Source organism: Amphibalanus amphitrite, unplaced genomic scaffold (assembly GCF_019059575.1).
Source record: "Amphibalanus amphitrite isolate SeventyFive unplaced genomic scaffold, NRLGWU_Aamphi_draft 000204F_arrow, whole genome shotgun sequence".
NCBI classification, from domain to species: Eukaryota; Metazoa; Arthropoda; class Thecostraca; order Balanomorpha; family Balanidae; genus Amphibalanus; species Amphibalanus amphitrite.
This window is the reverse complement of record NW_024881699.1, coordinates 610,368-632,834: the sequence shown is the minus strand read 5'-3', so window position 1 is coordinate 632,834 and position 22,467 is coordinate 610,368. Positions and strand designations below refer to the sequence as shown.

Genomic DNA, 22,467 nt, shown 5'->3' with positions numbered 1-22,467 from the left:
TCGCGTGATCGCCACCGACGCGTCCGTCTTTGATGGCACCGACGGTCGCGACGGGGAGCCGGGAAATCAGGGCGGGCGCCACTGAGGTGTCGTCCTAGTGCCTCCTCCCCTCCCCCCCCCAAGACACAGTGCAAAGCGTCTTGCTGTGCTGAGCAGTCAGTCTCATGTGCGTGCTAGGCCGATTGTCAGTCTCGTTTAACAGCGATCACATATCGGAGAGCAATAACTTTCTGGATTACACAACCCAAATGCAGGGTTGGTATAAACATGCACTTACGCTTCTCAGCTCAATGAACACACCCATTTGCATATGTACAGTTTTATTATCCAAACAACTCGTTTGCAGAGACCTAGCAGAAATTCAGGCAATGAGAACGTTGTCAACATGAAAAGGCAAGACCGCCTGCGATCGAGACCAGAGTGCCTGAAGAAGGACCCTCCTCCCAGCGTTGAAACACATGCGAATACCCATTCCTCGCCAGACATTCATATTGATCCCTCACTGGAATTTCACGTGATTCCATACACCTCATTCACACAAAAAATAAATACTGGTCCGACCTCGAGCGTGATTTGTTCGCCAAAGTGATTGTCTGCGAGCGGGTAACCAGTCAGCAGCAAGATCATCTACTAAACTACACAACAGGTAGAAACGCGCGGCTACTCTATTCGATCATATGGCGTACAACTATGAACACACCTCTGGACGTCCGCAGGAGCATTGTCACGTCGACAGCAAGTCAGCCTCTCCCTCGAAACGATGAGATCAATAGGAGACTTGCTCACCGACCGTGCGGCAAGCTCGCGCGCGCAGCGAACGAAACAAGGCGCGCACGAGAGCGCGGACCGCGAATTGCCGAGAAGCGGCGGGGTGGCACTGAGTCGCGCCAACCCGCCGCCAGTAGAGCCCTGGACCAACCCGGAAGCGCGCCCTCCCCGGCACGTCTGAACACAGTCTGCAAAAGCAGCGGTATGCACAGCGGAGGTATACACGACCGCGCGGCCCGCCCGGCGAGCGCGGCCGCGCGGCAGAGGTATTCCATTGTTGTACTGAGGCTAGGGAATGACCTTCCGCGCCCGCGGCGACGCGCGACGTCAGCCCAGCACCTGGATGATGTCGAAGTCGACGGGCAGCCGGCGGCGGGGCTTTTTGCTAGTGACGCGGCGCGGCCGCCGCCAGCCGCCGCTGCCGCCGTCCAGCCGCACCAGCTGGTAGCGCAGGTCGCCGCTAGAGGCGCTGTCGTCGCTGGACGGACTGCTGCCGGCTGGCTCGTCTGGCTCGTACCGGAGCAGGCGGGGCGGCGGCCGCGGGCACTGCGGACTGGCGCGGATCCGCGCCGGCAGCCGGCGGGTGCGCGCGCGCGGCCGGGTGCACGGGCCGCCCGGAGGCTCCGGGTCGCGCAGCCGCAGCCGCTGTTCGGCGATGATGCGCGCGTCGTAGCGCGTCATGCCGCGCTGTCGAAGCTGGTGGACTGTCGCCTGGAGCCGGTCGCCGCCCGTCGGTGACGTGCTGCCCTCCTGGCGTCGACTCGAGTGGCGCAGCCGGTACCCGTCCGAGGGGGGTGTCGAGCCCGCCGCCGGCGCGAACGCCCCCATCTGCCGCCTGCGGGTGGTCGGACGAATCAGTCACAAGTCTGATGTGTACTATGGGAACGATCTGAGTTTAAAAACGATACTTAGCAGTTGATGCACACAAGAAATAGAAACATTTAAACCGTAAAAGGTAACCCAACGAGCGTTCAAACCTCGCAGCCATACGCTAGAACACAGATAACAGTAGTACTACTGTTATCTGTGGCTAGAGTAATAAACATTAACGTGACAGTGTAAATAGAATACAAGTCTCGCCGTTGCTCACCTCTCGCACGTTTCGCACTCGCAGTAGCAGTTGTTGTCGCCGAAGAAGTCGCTGCCGTAGAAGCAGGTGATCTCCTCGCCGAGTTTGATCTCGCGGACGGTACGGACCGTGGCCGTGTTCCGACCAGTGGCCACAAACTGACGGGCAGCCGGGGGGACACACGCGGTCATGCATCGGAAACACAGGGAGCCAATACAAAACACATGACACCATTATCAGCGATCGGGAAGAGCGACACATATACGGTCAAATGTCAGCCAAAGCGAGAATGTGAACAACACACATGGCAGCCAAGCGAATGGACAGGTCTCACGATTGCCCACCGGATAGATCGTCAGGAAAAAGGTCAACTATCGGCCAGGCAGAGTAGATTAGACACGGTCAGCTTTATCGGTCAGAGATCGGTCAGATAATTAAAAGGGAGTTGTACGGAATGCGGATGCTTTAGTTCCGGTCCATGTATGAAGCAACTCTGATTGAAATCCCACTTCCAATGAAGATACACATAATCATGCCGAACCAGGCTGATAGCTGCAACGACGGAATGGGGTTCAAATCAACTCACCGTGCAGTTGGCGTTGCAGTCGTGGTTGATGAAGGCGGCCGGTCCCAGCCACAGCTGACCGCACTTTTTCCTGGTGCTGAACATGACGCTGAAGTCGTTTTTGCCCGGCTGGAGGAAGTGGTTCTCCTCCTCCTCGGACAGCTCGGCGATACAGCCCACCAGGTACTGGATCTCCTTGTTTCGACTCCTGACAGTGGACAGAACACGTCCAATTTCACAATGTGGTCTGCTACCACAAGCACTCACGGTAGAAACAAATCCTGCACCATATGACGTGAACACCAAACAGCCACCATAACATGCGCTTCAATGGCTAGGATGGGGACAAAACACGTCATATTCTACTGACCAGGGTCGTGTGGCGCAGACCCGCGCGCCGGCGTTGTCCTCCATTGAGTACCGGGTGCAAACCTCCAGGGCCACGCCCGAGTCCTCGCTCAGCACCGCCAGAAACTTGAGCACCTGGCGAAACCAAAACCATTCCAGTTATCGGTGGCGTAAGAACGAAAGATAGATCAAAACATAGGGCACATAATATGTAATGCCGTTTTCACTGTAGAATGGGATAGAGGGTTCCAGAAGCTTGGACGTTAGCACGCACCACACGATATTGATACGAAACTCCGGTTGTAGATGGCAGCACCATCGCCCGAAACGTGTCTACCAGTATGGAATCCGTCTTTAAAGGGACCCTCCCACCTTCAAAAAAGTTAATGAATTGGCATGAAAGTGATGTCGCTCGGTTCAGAAAGAGCGAAAACGAATATGTACCAAATTTCATCGAAAAATATTCACCGGTTTTCAAGATATTAGACTTTTACTTTTGTTTACTTTTTGGGATCTCCGCTGTTCCTAGCGACTTTATTTGAAAGTGCGGCATTTGTTGCGCGCAAAGCAGCATATGGGTACCCGTCAAAATTCGTGGAGATTTGGGTCGATATTTGTCCCACAACTGATTTTCTAGAAATCATTGCCTTTTCATAAACCATGCACCCTAGGCTGTTCACAGTTGAAATGATTCAAAAATGCCATTGCGCATGCGCGTAAAATGGTCCGTGACCCAGAAAAAAATAAAATTTTCTTCTGGGTCACGCATTATCAAACCAGATACATTCACTCACCTCTTGCGCGATATATCCCCCTTATCGGCAATGACCTTCTCCACACGTAGGCGGAAAGACTTGCATGTCTTGATGATGTAGGTGGGCAGAATTTCTCTTCTGGGTCACGATTTTTTTCCTGGGTCACGCTAAAATTCGTGACCCAGAATAAAAAAATGCGTGACCCAGGGGAATGGTTTTTACAGTTTTCCGAATATGGCAAGTTTGTTATCGAATACTAATCTCCAAGTACATCTTATCTGGAGTCGTGTTGCACGCAGCAACACGACACTGTGATTCTTTTCGACACTTACCAGCGACAAGCCACAAGGGCGTGTGACCCAGAATAAAGAACTCTTATGGCACGCAGGAGATGATTTCCCCTGGGTTCGCCCAGCCCAACTGACAGTTTTCAGTTTCCGCCCCCGCTCTCTGCGCCTTCGCGGGATAGGACCATATGCAAGTCTGCAGACCCTGCTTACCCGGTCCGTAATGCTTTGAATGAGGAGCTAAGTACCGTGACCCAGAAACAAACGTGACCCAGAAAAAAAGTTTGCCAAAAACCGTGGGACAGACGTTTTTGCGTTGTGCAGTTTTGCTAAATTGTATAACCAAAAAATAAGAACCATGAAGAGAAATTTCAATGTTTTTGCTATTCACAACGCTCAATCGCGCTCAGTTATCTCTAAAAATAACTACACAGCAGCTCTGTAGATTTTTTTCGCAGGTTGTGGGACAAGCTAAAATACATAGGCACACAAAAGCACGGTTTTGGAAAGATGTCCAATTTTTTTTTTTATGCCACTTGGCGTTGCCTTTTCAACGATTTTTTTCTTCAATCAAATGTCCAAATCTCGCGTACGAACCCGTGTTACGCTGAAATAAGCTCATTTATTGACGTGAGGCATTATTGAAATCGTGGGACAGCATATCTCCACGAATTTTGACGGACACCCATATACCACCGCGTGCTACCAAACGTTTTAGTAAAAGATTTAAAAACTGTTAGACCTCCGCTGACGTCACAAATTCTAAGGGGGCATACCAATGCATTAGCCCCTTAGAATCCGAAAACTGCAAGTTTGAAATTCCATATCTCCGAATTAAAGCATTTTTCGATGTTGTGAGTGCCCAAACCGGTATTTTCAGGCCATGGCCACCAATTTGGCTATCTCAACTCAAAACTAATGTTAAGGTGGGATGGTCACTTTAATGCAATTCCCCTGAAAGCCCCGAACATGCCGATCGATCCTTTACAGCATTCCGTGTCGATCCGTAGCTGCTAAATTCAAAAGAGGTGATTTAGCCAATCAAATGACAGCACGAAAGCACTAACTACAGTTCGGTCAGGCAAATGTATGTAACTGACGGCACAGACAATTAGTTGTTACATCGGCTCAGTACGCACATGTTCTCTGAGGTCGTCCATGTTGACGCGGTGGTTGTAGAAGGCCAGCAGCTGCTGCAGCGCGTTCGACCGGAACAGCCGCTTGTGCGCGAGCTGATAGTCCTGGTCGCTGCAGAACGCGTCGATGATGGTGCGCAGCTCGCTGGTGTTGAGCCGCGGCGGCTGGTACCTGAGAAAGGGAATGTTACGTGAGTTCCATTGGCCTCCTGAATCCTATACCCATCCTAAAGGAGTGAAATTTATCGTATGAATCGTAAATATTTTTTTTTTAGATAGCATAACTATAAATGTTAAACAATATTTCTAATACAGAGCCCCGGTTGCTTGCACACCACACATCTGAGCTCCAAACTATACCGCCCGGTATACCTCCGGTGACTCACGTGGTGCACATTTTGTGCGTGATGAAGCCCAGGTAGGGGTCGATGGTGAGCGCCGTGGCGATGTCGTCACAGTCGGACAGCTCCTGCGGCGTCAGCGTCTTGTTGAGGGCGCCGCCGGCCAGTCGCCGCTCCGGTTTCCGAACCACCATCGTCTCAGCTGCCTGCCGCGGAGAGAGACCGGCTAAATCGGGAGGTTCAACTAGTACTAGACCTACGACGACGTACAACTACAGCAATGAAAACATCTTGGATGTGCTCAGCTCAGATCGAATGATTGCAACGTGATGGCTTGACCGCGGGTCCAATTTATCGTTCGAATTTCGAAGCGTTTCCACGAGAACAAACGTGATGCTGGTCAAAGCAGTATTGCCAAAAGCTTTGTGTCACAAGAATAATACAAAATGTCCTAATAAACCTCATAATCGTTTTTTTCTGGGGGGGGGGGGGACAATTTTCACCCTCACAAGGCCAGGTCACTGACCGATGAGCAAATCTAAAAGCAAATAAGTCAAAAAGTTATTTGACAAGTTCTGAGTGTCGCTACATGGCCCAGGAGGCAGGTTAGGGAGGGTGTTTTTACATCACTGCATAGATGTAGCTATTATGATCAGATCACTGCCTTGACTTGGGTTGAAGCTTGTTTGTATGGTTGACAACATTCACAAACTGTTTCAAGCATTAGCATTGCAGACAGCTTTTTCATAGATAACTTTCCTTTTCAATTATTTGCTTTCACCCTGAGCTCTCAGGTAATTTGCACACAGGAATCAGAAAAATGGGTGCCTATTTCATAATGCCTGTTTTACATGGTAGGTAGCTACCTGTTCCTCAGCATCTATCTAATGTTCAGGGATGTTTTAAAACTTCCATGTGATAAATTCAGAATATGTGCAGCCAAGACAATTTTTTATTTCCTGTTCCTCTAGTTTTCAAATACTTATTTCAGTACCTTACTGGTCATCTTCATTAGTAATTGCAATGCCACTGATAAATGATGTTCTTGACTTGTCTGTCAGTGTAAGGTGCAGTGCGAATTTACCACAGTGGTGTAGAATTTGCATTGGTCAGTGCACACTTTTAGAAGTACCATGCTGAAATGCTGTGCTGTTGCAGCATTGTCTGAAGAAATGATGGAGGGACACAATACCTAGGAGACACAATGCTAACAAGGTTGGCCAAAGCAAAATGGACTTTTTATTGCAATCTTGTCTTGTAAAAGCAAACTTATAAACTCTGTAGCAAAAGTTCAAGGATTTTTTTATGGTGCAGAAGATGCAAATTTCCAGCCTGCTTGGTGCAGGCTGGTGTGGATTGGTCAAACTAGCTGGTGTGTCTCATTGACCGTGTTAGCCATGCTTTGCAGTCTGGTCACCCGTCACAGCCTGTCATGACAACAAATCAAATGATTTTTGAAAGGTACTTATTGAATAAGGATTTATTATCTAGTAATTTGGGTCATTATTCCCAACATTCATACATAAATGTTCAGTTCACTTACAAAAGAAAATATATGCAACGCAATAAGAAAACATGCCAAATATTCAGTTGGTATCCCACAGATATTTAAAAACTATTCCACTAAAGAATATTCTTGACAGATAAACAAACAGTATAAGAGCAAGAACTTGAGCACTAATCCGCAGAATTCAAAATGGCCCGTGATGTAAAATGTTCGGACGGTTAAGGTTCCGGAATCCGAACTAAAACCCAGTGGACCGAAACACGAGGAACAGATTTATCATTTTCACCTAATAGACGTGTGAGGAATGATTATCATACAGCGAAGTAAAGTATTAAAATCATGCCTACCTAAGATTCCACGGCCAACGGTTTTCTCGCAGCGGCACCGTTTGAATTTTTTTTTTTTTTTTTTTTTTTTTTTTTTTTTTTTAGTGGCCCTAACTTACGTTACCGGCCTCGCTGATTTGTATACGGACATGCGTCAGTCGTGTTCACATTTACGATGGTGACTAATTTGCTGCCAAAAAATAAATAGCACGTTATTTTACGCAGTTAATGACACACGTGACCGCAATTTGCATTGAAATGAGAGCATAATGATGTAAATGTCAAACAAGGAATAAAAAAGGAAATAGGCCGACGAATAATCATCAACGAGTTTCTTGCAGCCGCGCCGTTTTTACTCTCTGTTCACATTTGACCATAACGCACTAATTTGCTGTCAAAAGCCAAATGAGAGCTATGCTATGTTGATTTTACGTAGCCGCTATGGCTGACCTCAGCTGCACGATGGCGTAGTCTGCTTTTTGTCTTCGGAGAGGCGCTTAGTTCCGGATCCAACATTGCCCATGTTAAAAAACTTTTCTCTGTGTTACACACAATTAGGCTGACCGCTGAACTGACTTGAATGGCTCAGTGAACGATAGCGGCTTACATAAAAAGGTAAATGCATGCTGATGCTTCGTAGAGTGCGTATTAATTCAACAATCAACTGCTCAATGAAGCCATCGTTAACCCGGTTTACATAGCATATTTGACGAGGCTCTAGCTCGTTAATTTGGCGATAATTTCGATGCAGTGGTCTTCAAATATTTAGAGTGGATCATTTTGTAAATTGTTCAGCACAATTGGCTTCTTTTGCAACATCACGGACGGAGATATAAGCTTGCAACAAACCCTATGTAAACGCGTCTAATGAGTGTCGACGCAACAGCAAAGACGTATCGACATGCTACCAGCCTCGCCCTGGCTCAGCCATATGGCGCGCCCGCGGCCCAGACTAACCCCGACCTGACAGTCATGTGGTCGCGTTAGGGCAGCCGCCACGTGGCCGCCGCTGCCCGTCTGCTCGCGACCCTTTCCGTCTGCCCGCCTGCCCCCCGGGCTGTTGCCGACCGGCCGGTCAAGGTCAGCCAGCTGACCTGCACGTCTCCCCCGGGAGGTAGGCTAGCCCGCTGGGCTGTCACCCGGGGCGGCGCGGCGGTCCGCGCCCCCGGCGGTCGGCTGGGTCGGGCAGAGAGCGGCAGCGCCGCGGCGCCTGGCCCGTTCAGGAACCGGGTGGCAAACTCAACCCGACCCGCCCTGACCCGAGCCGTCCTGATTATAGCCTGAGATGTCGAATCGGTTTCAGTTTTACCATTCAGTTTCATTTTAATGCATTTTTGGTGTAAAACGTTTGTTGGTTCACGTATTGATTGAGCTACCTACTATTCCGTTCAACATGGAAATGCGAGGTAGACGGCGCTTCATAAGTCGGAACGTTTGATGCATTATTATTGTTCGGAGACTGAAAGACCCGACAAATCACAGTCGTTCTGGCAAAATCGACCGATTCGACAGTGTAGTGCCCGTGTTTACCGTTTATATACCCGCATATCGTATACCACTTACGTTTACCGTTATAATGCATTCTTCTCCCGGCCAGAACATCGTGTAGTCAATAGCCGCGTTTACATAGGGCTAGTTGCCAGATAGTGGAATTCCGATACCGAGACATTTCCACTAACGAGACATTTCAGGCAATTTCCGGTGGTTCTACTAGCGGAATGTGCCTGAAACGTCTCGTTAGTGGAATAAATGTCTCGGTATCGGAATTCCACTATCTGGCAACTAGCCCTATGTAAACGCGGCTAATGCTCGGAAACTGATTGGCCCAATCCCATCACCGTCTTATCACCACCGTTTGTGCTTATTTATAGTGTATTATATCCCACTCTCAGCCAGGCAGCATCTACTTGACACTATGACCGTCTATAGACCGTCTATATAGGTATACACTGTATATCCCTCTCTCAGCCAGGATGGTGCTGTGCTGTGAACGTTAACCGCTCCGGAGACCGGTGTGCTATCATGAGCACAACAATTGAGCAGCCCGCGCCCCCCCCCCCCGGTCGGTCAGCCCCTGGCCGGTCAGACCCGGCGGCCTGTCAGAGCGGTCACATCAGCAGCGGGCGCCTCCCTGTTGTCCGATGCCCGGCACGTGGAGCCGGAGGGATAGGGCGGGCATCGCCTTGGACAGCAGTCAGGCCGACAGAGCGCAAAACTGTGCAAAATATTTTACAATAAAACAACGACTATTACATTACATTACGCTGGATACACTAACAGATGTATCGAGTTATAAAATTGATACGAAAATGGCTGAAACTCTTATCGGTGACTGACGGCTGTCCAAAACCCATGATACGATGCTATTTTTAAGCATTATGGCCTAAGCAGTATGCACTATATAAGGTCATGGCTTCTAAGCTATCATTTACGTACGAAACCTATCCACGCGTAATTGCCCTACCTATCTAGTATCTACCACCAATTATTTCACTGCCAGAGTAAAATAAGCAAAACCATTTAGCATTTAGTCTTACCAAGATTTGCCACTGACGAATTTCGAATCCCGCATTTATTGCTACCGACTCATTTTCGCAACATTATTTGAAGACCATACAAAAATGAAAATTGAACTACTACCATATTTTAATGACAAAATTACCAAAACAAATATACCTACATTTTTTTAAGCGGGGATATTCGTCATTGGAGAACGATCGCATGAAGCTAATGAACAGAACCTGTGATTTACCCAAGGCTATAGAACTCCGATTTACCTATCTCATATCCCCTGTGAACGAACCACCCACCTAACGAAACTGCAGGCAGTGAGTTCTGAGCATCTATCCTAACAAATACTCCAGAGTCGCTTACATTATTAGGCAATGTTGTCATATGTTCTACTTACATCAGGTACCTACATATTTTTGCATGTTACTTAGTGTGATTGGCCAATAGGCAATAAATTATCAAATGTTTCTTTACGAAAGGTAAGGCTAATCCTCTGTTTCAAAATATGAAATGAATGAAAAGAAAGTTATGAATTCAAACCATTCAATAAAAACAACTTACAAAACATGTTAACATACTAGGCTTACCAATGCACATTGCACATTGTAGGCACCCAAATGACGCAAGACTCGCACACTGTTAGAACAATACGAGATTGAGGTGGTCGAACACAAAATATAAATGCATACGCCTTACACATCGCACAACATGGGTCACACAAATCTTAAACATTCCACAGAGGCAGCAAAATACACGAAAACGTCATCTGAAGTCAAACTATCTGCTATCAAACACATGAGCACATCGAAGAGGCAACACCTGGCGTGGCAACTAATCAATCGAACACGCACGCAAAAGTATACACAAGATGAATACATGGAAAAATGGAAACGACTTACGAGTTCCATTTACCGTACCTTTGGTTCGTTGTTGATACATCTTGCTATTTTAAATCAATGCACGAAACCACTAAATATAGAAATGTGCGACGCACACAAAAACGACCGTTTGCAAAAAGAGCTGCGCGGAAATACCGAAATAGATACCACATACCGGAAATACGCGCGGTATGTGGTTACTGGCTCGATGTGACGCAACTATCAGCCAAAGAAAAAGCCACAGCAAAAACGAAAGACGGAAAACGGTTTTCCCTAAATCAGGAAGCCGCAACATGTTTGAAACGCTTCTTTTCAATGCTTACGATTTCATTTTTGGCTTCTTACATGGGTCACGCATTCAATAAAATTACGACATTGACCTCTGTATGCCCAAGTCTATATATGGTAGGAGGTAGGTATACAGATGCAGAGGTCTACGGTCACTAATACCTAAACCTATAACTAATGCCAAACTTTGTACCTACTATTTTGCAGAAGCATCGTATGCAATGCTTCTGCTTTAAATTCATCGTAATACAAGATATCACCTAACTCTCTAAGCACAAAACAACGTATAAAACATACAAATGAATTCTTAACCATAAAAAAATACTTAAGAGCATTCAAATAAAAGCTTCCATGCACCATGCCAACACGTCAATATACAAATCAAATATACCTACTTCTCGCACATATTTTAATAATTCTTAAAGGTACTTACCAAGAAGTCGCTATTTTCACAATCACTCTGCATTCCTTGTTTGATCAGAGCACACACGAATCACACAAAAACATTGCTTAGGAAACGTTGTCACGGCTTCTTCAAAATCTTCACCGTAAAGTAAATTGTCGCAGAAAATAAATAGCAACGTAAATGCGACGGAGTTTACGTACGCTGCGACGGAATATGTCAAAAAGTAGAAAAAACGTATTAGCATGTGTAAATGCGAAGGTTTATTTTGTTTCCTTTTGAGGATCAGCAGATCCAAAAATAACACATCCTTCGGCTTAAAATGAAGCTGAAATTGCATTTTTATACTTCATAAATCGGCGCTGTCTGTGCGATTTCTACCGTCACTCAACTATATACTTACGTAAGTCTGTGTTTGTTGTTTGTCTGTTTCTATAGGCAGCGTGCGTAGCGCATCATTTATAGTGTTATATGTCAATTGAATGAACGTCGGTGTACGTGCGTTTTATTCTGGCGTTGTATTGTGATGACAATATTAAATCTAAACCAATTAGAGCTGGTAGGAACCCCGGTGATACGATAGGATTGAAACGAAAGGCATTAATGCTGAGGATATAGGATTTTCACTTACTTACCGATGTAAGATTATACACACCGCATCCGGAAGTCGCTTCTTCAGTAGTCTTGTAGGCATTACCAAAAAGACTCGTTTTAAAATGAAGCCAAAGATACGCGCATCAGCCGTCATAAATGAAATAAAAATGAGTTACACAAAAAAGGTACGTTTAACTTCAAAACATGGCCGAGACAAAACTAGGTTGAAAGAAATTCAATCGTTAAGAAAATGCTAAAAGATCATACAGGTTTTCTCAGTAACCTTCCATAATTGGCACACAGTCAACGAATTAGCACCAGTACCTACAATTATAAAAAATGGTGACAAATAGGTGTAAAAAAGCGCCGAACCCATTCCTTCAAACACAAACTACGTCTCAGTACCTACAAATAATTATAAAAAATGGTGACAAATTGGTGTAAAAAGCGCCGAACTCATTCCTTGAAACACAAACTACGTCTAACTTTGCTTGGATGACGACAAACCCGTAAATTTTAACTGTGCTGAGTAGACTAAATGTCAGTCCATATTTTGATTGCGATGAGATAAACGACCCGAGGCTAGCAAAAATTAGACATCTAAGAGAAAAGGTAGTTGGAATTAGCGGTAGCCGGAGTTGCAATGCTTCAATGCCGCTTGGTGCTCAGCGTAAACCAAGTCTAACCCAAAACTTCTTTTGTGATCACTAACGGATAGTGCCACATCAGATCACCCCACAGTGATCTTCCCTATTGGCATAACACTCTGGAGTAATTGGATTTGTAGACGCAACGGATTTGATAATAATAGAACACAGATTATAAAGACGTCGTTAGCATACTACATACAGGACACGATCAATTTCATGCAAAAGACGAGATGCCAGCTCAATACATCTTTCCAAATTCATCATAAGTTAAGCTGATCATACGAGCAGAAGCAGTATGTGCTACGATATAAAAATTACTTGAATGAAACAAGGCCTTAGCTCAGAGCAACTGGTGGTTGGCAACATTGGAAATATGCGGGCGAGCTGACACCCATGCATGTTGACTGGCTGGTGATAAAAAGTTGAACAGCAGACCAGCCCACTAGGTAAAAATGTACCGATTTAAATAGGCCTGCCTGCTTACGAGACATTGAGACAAGATAGAGGACTAGCTGGTGAAGTGATATGACGACAGGAGACTTGCTAGTGGCGAGGTGTGACGACTTAAAACAAACAAAGACGAGATGTGACCACAGAAGGCTAGCTGGTAACGAGACGTGGCGATTAAAGACCAGTTAGTAGCGAGCTGTGGCGAGATGTGAAGACATAGGACAAATAGACTGCTAGTGACGAGATGATACGACAGTAGACTGGTTGGTGTCGATCATGTGACGAAGAACATGAGTAGATTGGCTGGAGAAAAGATGAGATAGATGGCCATAAGATGTGACGACAAAAGACTAGTTGGTGAGCAGATGAGACAACAGCAGACTAGTAGACTAGCTGGTGACGAGATGTGACGACAGTAGACTGGCTGGTGACAAGATGTGACGACCGTTTACTGGCTGGTGACGAGACGAGACAGCACAGGACTGGTAGAATGGCTAATGACGAGACGTGACGAAAGAAGACCAGCTGGCGACGCGGTGTGACGACAAAACTAGTACACTGGATGGGAACGAGATGTGACGACAGCAGGATAGGTGGTGACGAGATATGACGACAGAAGGATAGAAGACTGTCTGTTGACGAAAAAATTATAACAGAAGACTACCAGGTGACGAGAGATGACTGGCAGGTGACGAGCTGTCCTGGATGGTGACGAGATAAGACGACGGAAGACTAGAAGGCTGGCTGCTGACGAGTTGGGACGAAAGTGTCTTGCTGATGACGAGATGTACTGGATGGTGATGAAAGGCTACGATAGTAGACTTGCTGGTGACGAGATGTGACGACAAAGATAAGCAGACTGGCTGGTAACGAGATGCAACGACAGAAGAGTAGACGGTGACGATATGCAACGACAAGACAGAACACCAGTATGACTGGCTGGTGACGCAATGTGACGACAAAAAACAAATAGACTGGCTGGTGACAAGATGTGGCGACAGAAGACTGGCTGGTGACGAGACGTGATGACAAAAAACTAGCTGGTGACGAGATGTCACTAGAGAAGACTAGACGGTGACGAGATGTGACGATAGAAGACTAGTGGACTGGGTGGTGACGAGATGCGATGACCAAAGACCAGCAGAATGGCTGGTGACGGGATGTGACGACAAAAGACTAGACCGAGACGAGATGTGACGGCAGAAGTCTAGTAGGCTGGCTGGCGACGACAGAAGACTGGGTGGTGACGACATGTCACGACAGAAGACTAGAAGACTGGCTGGTGACGAGATGTAACGACAGTAGACTAATATATACTAGATGATGACGAGATGTGACGACGGAAGGCTAGTAGGCTGGCTGGTGACGAAATGTGACGACAGAAGACTGGCTGGTGACGAGATGTAACGACAGTAGACTAATATATACTAGATGGTGACGAGATGTGACGACGGAAGGCTAGTAGGCTGGCTATTGACGAAATGTGACGACAGAAGACTGACTGGTGACGAGATGTGACGGCAGCAGACTAGCTGTTGACGAGATATGACGACAAAAAACTGGTTGATGACAAGATGCAAGGACCGAAGACAACCTGGTGACGCGATGTGAAGACAGAAGACTAAACGGTGACGAGACTTGGAAGGTGTAGAGTACTAGTAAATTGACTGGTGACGACGCGTAAAAACAGGAGGCCAAGTGGTGACGAGATGTGCGCGACACAGAAGACTAGCTGGTGACGAGATGTGACCACAGTTGAGTAGCTGGTGATGAGATGTGACGACAGAAGACTAGCTGGTGACGAGATGTGGCGAGAAATGATTAAACGGTGACGACATGGTAGTTCATGTTATCTGTGGTTGGTGACGAGCAAATGACAACAGAAGACAAGCTGGTGTCAAGATGTAACGACAAAACAGTTGCCGGGGGCGACTGTTTCGAGGTGGTGACGTTCGAGGTGGTGACGAGATGTGACGACAGCAGGCTGGATGAGATGTGACCACAGAAGACTAGCAGACTGGCCAATGACGCGATGTGACAACAGCAAATTGACCGATGACGCGATGTGACGCCAGCGAGTTGGAGGGTAACGAGATGTGACGACAGAAGACTGGAAATTGGAAGCCTGGCTGATGACGAGATGTGATGACAAGAGACTAGTAGACAAGCTGGCAGGTGACAATATGCGACGACACTTTACTAGCTGGTGACTAGACGTGACGACAGAAGACGAGTAGACGGTCCGATGACGGGATGTGACGACAGAAGATTTGACAGTGACGAGACGTGACGACAGAAATCTAGGCAGTGACGAGATGCGACGACGGGAGATTGGCTGATGGCAAGATGAAAGGACAGAAGACTAGATAATGACGAAATTTGACGACAGAAGACTAGCTGGCGACGATATGCGACGACAGAAGACTTGACCGTGACGAAATGTGACGACAGGAGACTAGTAGACTGGCTGACGACGAGATGTGACGATTGAAGACTAGGAGACTAGACAGTGAACGAGATGTGACGACAGAGACTAGTAGACTGGCTGGTAACGAGACAGGAGGACAGTTTACGGCTGGTGACGAGACGTGGCGACAGAAGACTAGTTGGTGACGAGATGTGACAACAGACCAGAAGCTGATGAAGAGATGTGGCGAAAGAAGTCTGGTATACTGGCTGGTGACGAAATGTGAGGAGACGACTAGCTGGTGGCGAGATGTGACGACATAAGACTAGCTAGCGAAGATATGTGACGACAGAAGACTTGACAGTGACAAGACGTGACTACAGGATTCAAGGTAGTGACGAGATGTGACGACGGGAGACTAGTAGACTGTCTTGTGACGAGGTATGACGACAGAACGTAAGCTGGTGACGAGATGTGACGACAGAAGACTAGCTGCTGACCATATGTGACGACAAAAGACTGGTAGACTGGCTGGTGACGAGATGTGACGACACTATACTAGCTGATGACGAAATGTGACGACAGAAGTAGCCGACCCGATAACGGGATGTGACGACAGAAGACTGACTGGTAACGAGATGTGATGACAGAAGACTTGACGGTGACGAGACGTGACGACAGAAGTCTAGGGTAGTGACGAGATGTGACGACAGGAGACTGGCTAATGACAAAATGCAAGGACAGAAAACAATATAATGACGAGATGTGACGGCAGACGACTAGTAGACTCGCTGATGACGAGATGTGACGATTGAAGACTAGGAGACTAGATAGTGAACGAGATGTGACGAGAGGTGACGAGATGGGAGGACAGTTACTGGCTGGTGACTTGACGTGGCGACAGAAGACTAGTTGGTGACGAGATATGACAACAGAACACAAGCTGGTGACGAGATGTGACGACAAAAGTCTAGTATACTGGCTGGTGACGAAATGTGACGACAGACGACTAGCTGGTGACGAGATGTGACGATAGAAGACTAGTTGGTGACGAGATTTGACCACAGAAGACTAGCTGGTGACGATATGTGACGATAGAAGACTGGTAGATATGCTGGTGACGAGATGTGACGACAGAAGACGAGTAGACGGCCTGATGACGGGATGTGATGACAGAAGACTGGCTGGTGAGGGGACGTGAAGACAGAAGTCTTGACGGTGATAAGACGTGACGACAGAAGTCTAGGTATTGACGAGATGTGACGACGGGGGACTAGTTGATAACAAGATGGACAGAAGACTAGATAATGACGACATGTGACGACAGAAGACTATTAGACTGGCTGATGACCGGATGTGACGATTGAAGACTAGGAGACTATATAGTAAACGAGATGTGACGACAGACCACTGGTAGACTGGCTGGTGACGAGATGGGACGACAGTTACTGGCTGGTGACGTGACGTCGCGACAGAAGACTAGTTGGTGACGAGATGTGTCGAGAGAAGATTAGTTGGTAACGAGATGTGACAACAGAACACAAGCTGATGACGAAATGTGACGACAGACGACTAGCTGGTGACGAGATGTGACGATAGAAGACTAGTTGGTGACGGGATGTGACCACAGAGGACTAGCTGGTGACGATATGTGACGACAGAAGACGAGTAGACGGCCTGATGACGGGATGTGATGACAGAAGACTGGCTGGTGAGGAGACGTGAAGAAAGAAGTCTTGACGGTGAATAGACGTGTCGACAGAAGTCTAGGTATTGACGAGATGTGACGACGGGAGACTGGTTGATGACAAAATGGACAGAAGACTAGATAATGACGAGATGTGACGCCAGAAGACTAGTAGACTGGATGATGACGAAATGTAACGATTGAAGACTACTAGAAAAATAGATAGCAAACGACATGTGACGACACACTACTAGTAGACTGGCTGGTGACGAGATGGGAAGACAGTCTACTGGCTGGTGACGAGATGTGGCGACAGACGACTAGTTGGTGACGAGATGTGACGAGAGAAGACTAGTTGGTGATGTGATGTGACAACAAAACACAAGCTGGTGGCAAGATGTGCCGACAGAAGACTAGTATACTGGCTGCTGAGCATATGTGTCGATAGAAGACTAGCTGGTGACGATATGAGACGACAGAAGACTGGTTGGTGACGAGATGTGACGGCAGAATAATGGTTGGTGACGAGATGTGACGACAAAAGACTAGCTGGTGACGAGATTTCACGACAGAAGACTAGCGGGTGACGAGATGTTACCACAGTAGACTGGCTGGTGATGAGATTTGACGACAGTAGACTAGCTTGTGACGAGATGTGTCGACAAAGGACTAGCTGGTGACGAGATGTGACGACAGAAGACTAGTAGACTGGTTGATGACGTGCTTTGACGATTGAAGACTAGGAGACCAGATATTGAACGAGATGTGACGACAGATCACTAGTAGACTGGCTGGTGACGAGATGGGAGGACAGTTTACTGGCTGGTGACGAGACGTGGCGACAGAAGACTAGTTGGTGACGAGATGTGACCACAGATTACAAGCTGGTGACGAGATGTGACGACAGAAAACGAGTAGACGGTCCGAAGACGGGATGTGACGACAGAAGACCTGACAGTGACGAGAAGTGACGACAGAAGCAAGTCTAGGTAGTGACGAGACGTGACAACGGGAGACTGGCTGATGACAAGAGGCAAGAACAGAAGACTAGATAATAACGAAATCTGACGACAGAAGACTAGCTGACGACGAGATGCGACGACAGATGACAAGTAGATAGTAAACAGGATGTGACGACAGACCAATAGTAGACTGGCTAGTGACGAGATGGGAGGACAGTCTACTGGCGGGTGACGAGATGTGGCGACAGACGACTAGTTGGTGACGAGATGTGTCGAGAGAAGATTAGTTGGTGACGAGATTTGACAACAGAATACAAGCTGGTGGTAAGATGTGCCGACAGAAGACTAGTATACTGGCTGGTGACGAGATGTGACAACAGTTGACTAGAAAACTGACTGGTGAGGACATGTGACGATAGAAGACTAGCTGGTGACGATATGAGACGACAGAAGACTGGTTGGTGACGAGATGTGACGACAGAATAATGGCTGGTGACGAGATGTGACGACAGAAGACTAGCTGGGACGAGATTTGACAACAGAAGACTAGCTGGTGAGATGTGACGACGGAAGACTAATAGACTGGCTGGTGACGAGATGTGACGACAGAAGACTAGCTGGTGACGAGATTTGACAACAGAAGACTAGCTGGTGAGATGTGACGACGGAAGACTAATAGACTGGCTGGTGACGAGATGTGACGACAGAAAACTAGCTGGTGATGAGATATGACGACAGAAGACTAGCTGGTGACGAGATGGTACCACAGTAGACTGGCTGGTGACAAGGTTTGACGACAGTAGACTAGCTTGTGACGAGATATGTCGACAAAAGACTAGTCGGTGACGAGATGTGACGACAGAAGACTAGTAGACTGGTTGATGACGAGATGTGACGACAGAAGACTAGTAGACTGGTTGATGACGAGATGTGACGAATGAAGACTAGGAGACCAGATAGTGAACGAGATGTGACGACAAACCACTAGTGGACTGGCTGGTGACGAGATGGGCGGACAGTTTACTAGCTGGTGACGAGATGTGACGACAGAAGACTAGCTGGTGACGAGATGTTACCACAGTACACTGGCTGGTGATTAGATGTGACGACAGTAGACTAGCTTGTGACGAGATGTGACGACAAAAGACTAGCCGGTGACGAGGACGATATGATAGACGGTGACGATATGACTGTGACGATATGATCTGGCTGGTGACAAGATGCGACGACACTTTACTAGCTGGTGACGAGATGTGACGACAGAAGACGAGTAGACGGTTCGGTGACGGGATGTGACGACAGAAGACTTGACAGTGTCGAGAGGTGACGACAGAAGTCTAGATAGTGACGAGACGTGACGACGGGAGACTGGTTGATGACAAGATGCAAGGACAGAAGACTAGATAACGAAGAAATCTGACGACAGAAGGCTAGCTGGAGACGAGATGCGACGACAGAAGATTTGACCGTGACGAGATTTGAAGACAGACGACTAGTAGACTCGCTGATGACGAGATGTGACGATTGAAGACTAGGAGACTAGATAGTGAACGAGATGTGACGACAGACGACTCGTAGACTGGCTGGTGACGAGATGGGAAGACAGTTTACTGGCTGGTGACGAGACGTGACAACTGAACATAAGCTGGTGACGCGACGTGACGACAGAAGTCTAGTATACTGGCTGGTGACGAGATGTGACGACAGACGACTAGCTGGTGACGAGATGTGACGACAGAAGTCTAGGTAGTGACGAGATGTGAAGACGGAAGACTGGCTGATGACAAGATGCAAGGACAGAAGACTTGATAATGACGAGATCTGACTACAGAAGACTAGCTGGCGACGAGATGTGACGACAGAAGACTAGTAGACTCGCTGATGACGTGATGCGACGATTGAAGACTGGGAGACTAGATAGTGAACGAAATGTGACGACAGACTAGTAGGTACACTGGCTGGTGACGAGACGTGGCGACAGAAGACCAGTTGGTGACGAGATGTGACATTAGAACACAAGCTGGTGACGAGATACGACGAAAAAAAGTCAAGTATACTGGCTGGTGACGGGATGTGACGACAGACGACTAGTTGGTGACGAGATGTGCCACGACAGAAAACTAGCTAGCGACGAGATGTGACGACAGAAGACTTGACGGTGACGAGACGTGACGACAGAAGTCTAGTTAGTGACGAGATGTGATGACGGGAGACTAGAAGTACTGGCTGGTGTCGAGATGTGACGACAGAACACAAGCTGTTGACGAGATGTGACGACAGATAACTAGCTGGTGACGATATGTGACGAGAGGACTGGTAGCCTGGCTTGTGATGAGATGTGACGACACTATACTAGCTGGTGAAGAGATATGACGACAGAAGGCGAGTAGACGGCCCGACGACGGGATGTGACGATAGAAGACTGGCTGGTGACGAGATGTGACGACAGATAACTTGACGGTGACGACACGGGACGACATAAGTCTACAGGGTGTTTCCCTAAAAGTGCCAAAAAGGGTAGGTACTGGTGATGCAACCCGCTTAAACCCATGCCGGCTTTGTATACCCGCTCATTGCGGGCTGGCGGGTCGAAAAAAAGAGCACCGCTATGTTACCAGCTCAGACGAGCATGATTTGATTTTTGACGGACTGATGAAGACAACTGATGGCGAAAAAAAAATGAAATAAGCATAAATAATATTTGATGAAATGGATAGGTGACCTTCCTTCATAATTTACAACATTTTGTCAATTTCATTAGCATAAATTATGCATAGTTATTTAGTTACGGTTTTTAATTTAACGAAGGAATTGTTCGGCGCCGTTCTATTCCTCTTAAAATTTCCATTTGTCTATTGAGCATAAAATGTGTTATGAAGTAACTTTAGGATTAAAACGTCTTCAACTGGTAGTTTGCGTAAAAAGGTGGACCGCAATACACGCCCCAGAAAGCAAATAGTTCTGCAAAAATCAGTTTTGTCTCGGCCACGCAAATATCGCGGTAGATCGGAACACTCGGGAAAAATAGATCGGGTGCACTTCAAGAGGAAACAAAACCACAACGTTCAGTAATGCACGTCTCCTACACCGAAAAAAAACATTTATTGATGACTTTAATCTAACTTTTTAGGATGGTTATCTCTCGTTTAATTCTGAGCCCATGCACCCTTATTAAAAGCAAATTTTTATACTCTAGACTGGATTTGTAAGCATGATGGCCGACGGCAAATTGGCACGCGTGGGTACCAAAAGTCCTGTCATTTCGCTTTAAAATGGTTATATATAGCCCAAAAAAGTGGTTGGGGATGCTGACAGGAGAGGTGCATTACCGAACTATACAAAACGGAGAATCCCAGACTACAGCGCATAGGACATATCTTTTTTAATAAAAAAATATGTTAGTGACTCAAGTAAGTAGTACAAGTAACCTTATGTTAATTACTTGACTCGTGACCGGTCAGATATTGGTACCTATACAGCTTCATATTGATTTCCATACCGTTCATACTTACTAGTGGTGTCAATCGGAACTTGAATCTTCGGAATTCCGATTTTGTCCAATGTCCAATTCGGAATTCGGTTGGACAATGACAGCAGGCTTTGGACAACTTTAGACAATCGCTTGCTACACCTCAACATTTGTATAAAGTAATTGTGTTTAACATTGATTGGCTATTAGAAAGCTCAGCTTTCTAACACTTTTGAGCTGGTAACGATACATTAAAAGCAAATTAAATAACGGTGTTGAGTGTAAACTATTGCGTAGATGTCGGACATCTTTGGACAAATGGCTGGCTTGGACATTTTTGGACGGACAGTCGACGTAAGTATTGGACATTGGACGGACATTGGACATACGTTTTCTGAAATTGACACCACTAATACTTAGGTACTATAAAAGTATCTTAAATCGATCATGTGTTATAAGTTTAAAACGTTATTGTTATTCCCAAATCACATACTGATATGCATCGAACTATATTACCTGAGTTGAAATCACACCTTGTGAGTTATTATCATTCACCAATCACCGAATTTAACCCGCGCCCCACTGGGGTCTGTGTAAAACACGCCCCACTGGCGGGGGGGGGGGTCTATTCATAGCCCCCTCCTAACTCCGAAAATACTGGGCCGATCGTCAAAATTCAAACAACATCTGATAGCCCCGGAAAAACTGTCGAGCGAAACCTAATTTCATTGACCTCAAGGTCATCCATGACGCCACAGGTCAGGTCAAAGTAAAAAATAACGATATTTGGCTTGTTCACTTTTTGGGCTCTGGCCGCCGTCTTACAAGTCATATCAGGCTGATTTTTGGTTTACACACTCGTGAACAGATGCTTTAGATACCCTGAGGGTACGAAACTTGTACTTTGATTTTCAGGTCAGGGTCAGGTCATCATAGGTCACGGAAATCTTATGTCATAAGTCGTTTTTGTTTATGGTCCGACTAATGTTTTATGGTCCATTTAGGCCATAGATTTCGAATTCGGTGTCGCCTGTGTCATTTGAGGCCATTTTCATCTGAATATAGC

At 46.7% G+C, this 22,467-nt stretch overlaps 1 protein-coding gene across 4 annotated transcripts; it reads right to left on the bottom strand.

Annotated features, from left to right (window-relative positions):
* Positions 1 to 303: 303 nt before the first annotated feature.
* On the bottom strand, positions 304 to 7,177 carry LOC122384951 (histone-lysine N-methyltransferase KMT5B-like). Of its 4 annotated transcripts, none has more exons than XM_043372809.1 (7): positions 7,124 to 7,177; positions 5,315 to 5,475; positions 4,932 to 5,100; positions 2,773 to 2,885; positions 2,424 to 2,610; positions 1,859 to 1,995; positions 304 to 1,603 (listed from the first exon to the last, which is right to left on the bottom strand). In XM_043372809.1, the coding sequence occupies exons 2-7, from the start codon at positions 5,461 to 5,463 to the stop codon at positions 1,096 to 1,098; spliced, it is 1,263 nt and encodes a 420-aa protein (XP_043228744.1). In that variant the 5' UTR covers positions 5,464 to 5,475; positions 7,124 to 7,177; the 3' UTR covers positions 304 to 1,095. The 4 variants fall into 4 exon arrangements, with proteins under 4 accessions (XP_043228744.1, XP_043228745.1, XP_043228743.1 ...); XM_043372810.1 differs by lacking the exon at positions 7,124 to 7,177 and adding an exon at positions 7,063 to 7,078; XM_043372808.1 differs by lacking the exon at positions 7,124 to 7,177 and adding an exon at positions 6,813 to 7,004.
* Between the last annotated feature and the right edge of the window lie 15,290 nt (positions 7,178 to 22,467).

What these genes read in the sequence shown, in the direction of transcription:
- LOC122384951 (XM_043372807.1), bottom strand. An exon ending in ACGCACAAAATGTGCACCAC is followed by an intron (nt 5,101 to 5,314) that starts GTGAGTCACCGG and finishes TCCCTTTCTCAG; the next exon opens with GTACCAGCCGCCGCGGCTCA. An exon ending in GAGTGCGAAACGTGCGAGAG is followed by an intron (nt 1,604 to 1,858) that starts GTGAGCAACGGC and finishes GACCACCCGCAG; the next exon opens with GCGGCAGATGGGGGCGTTCG.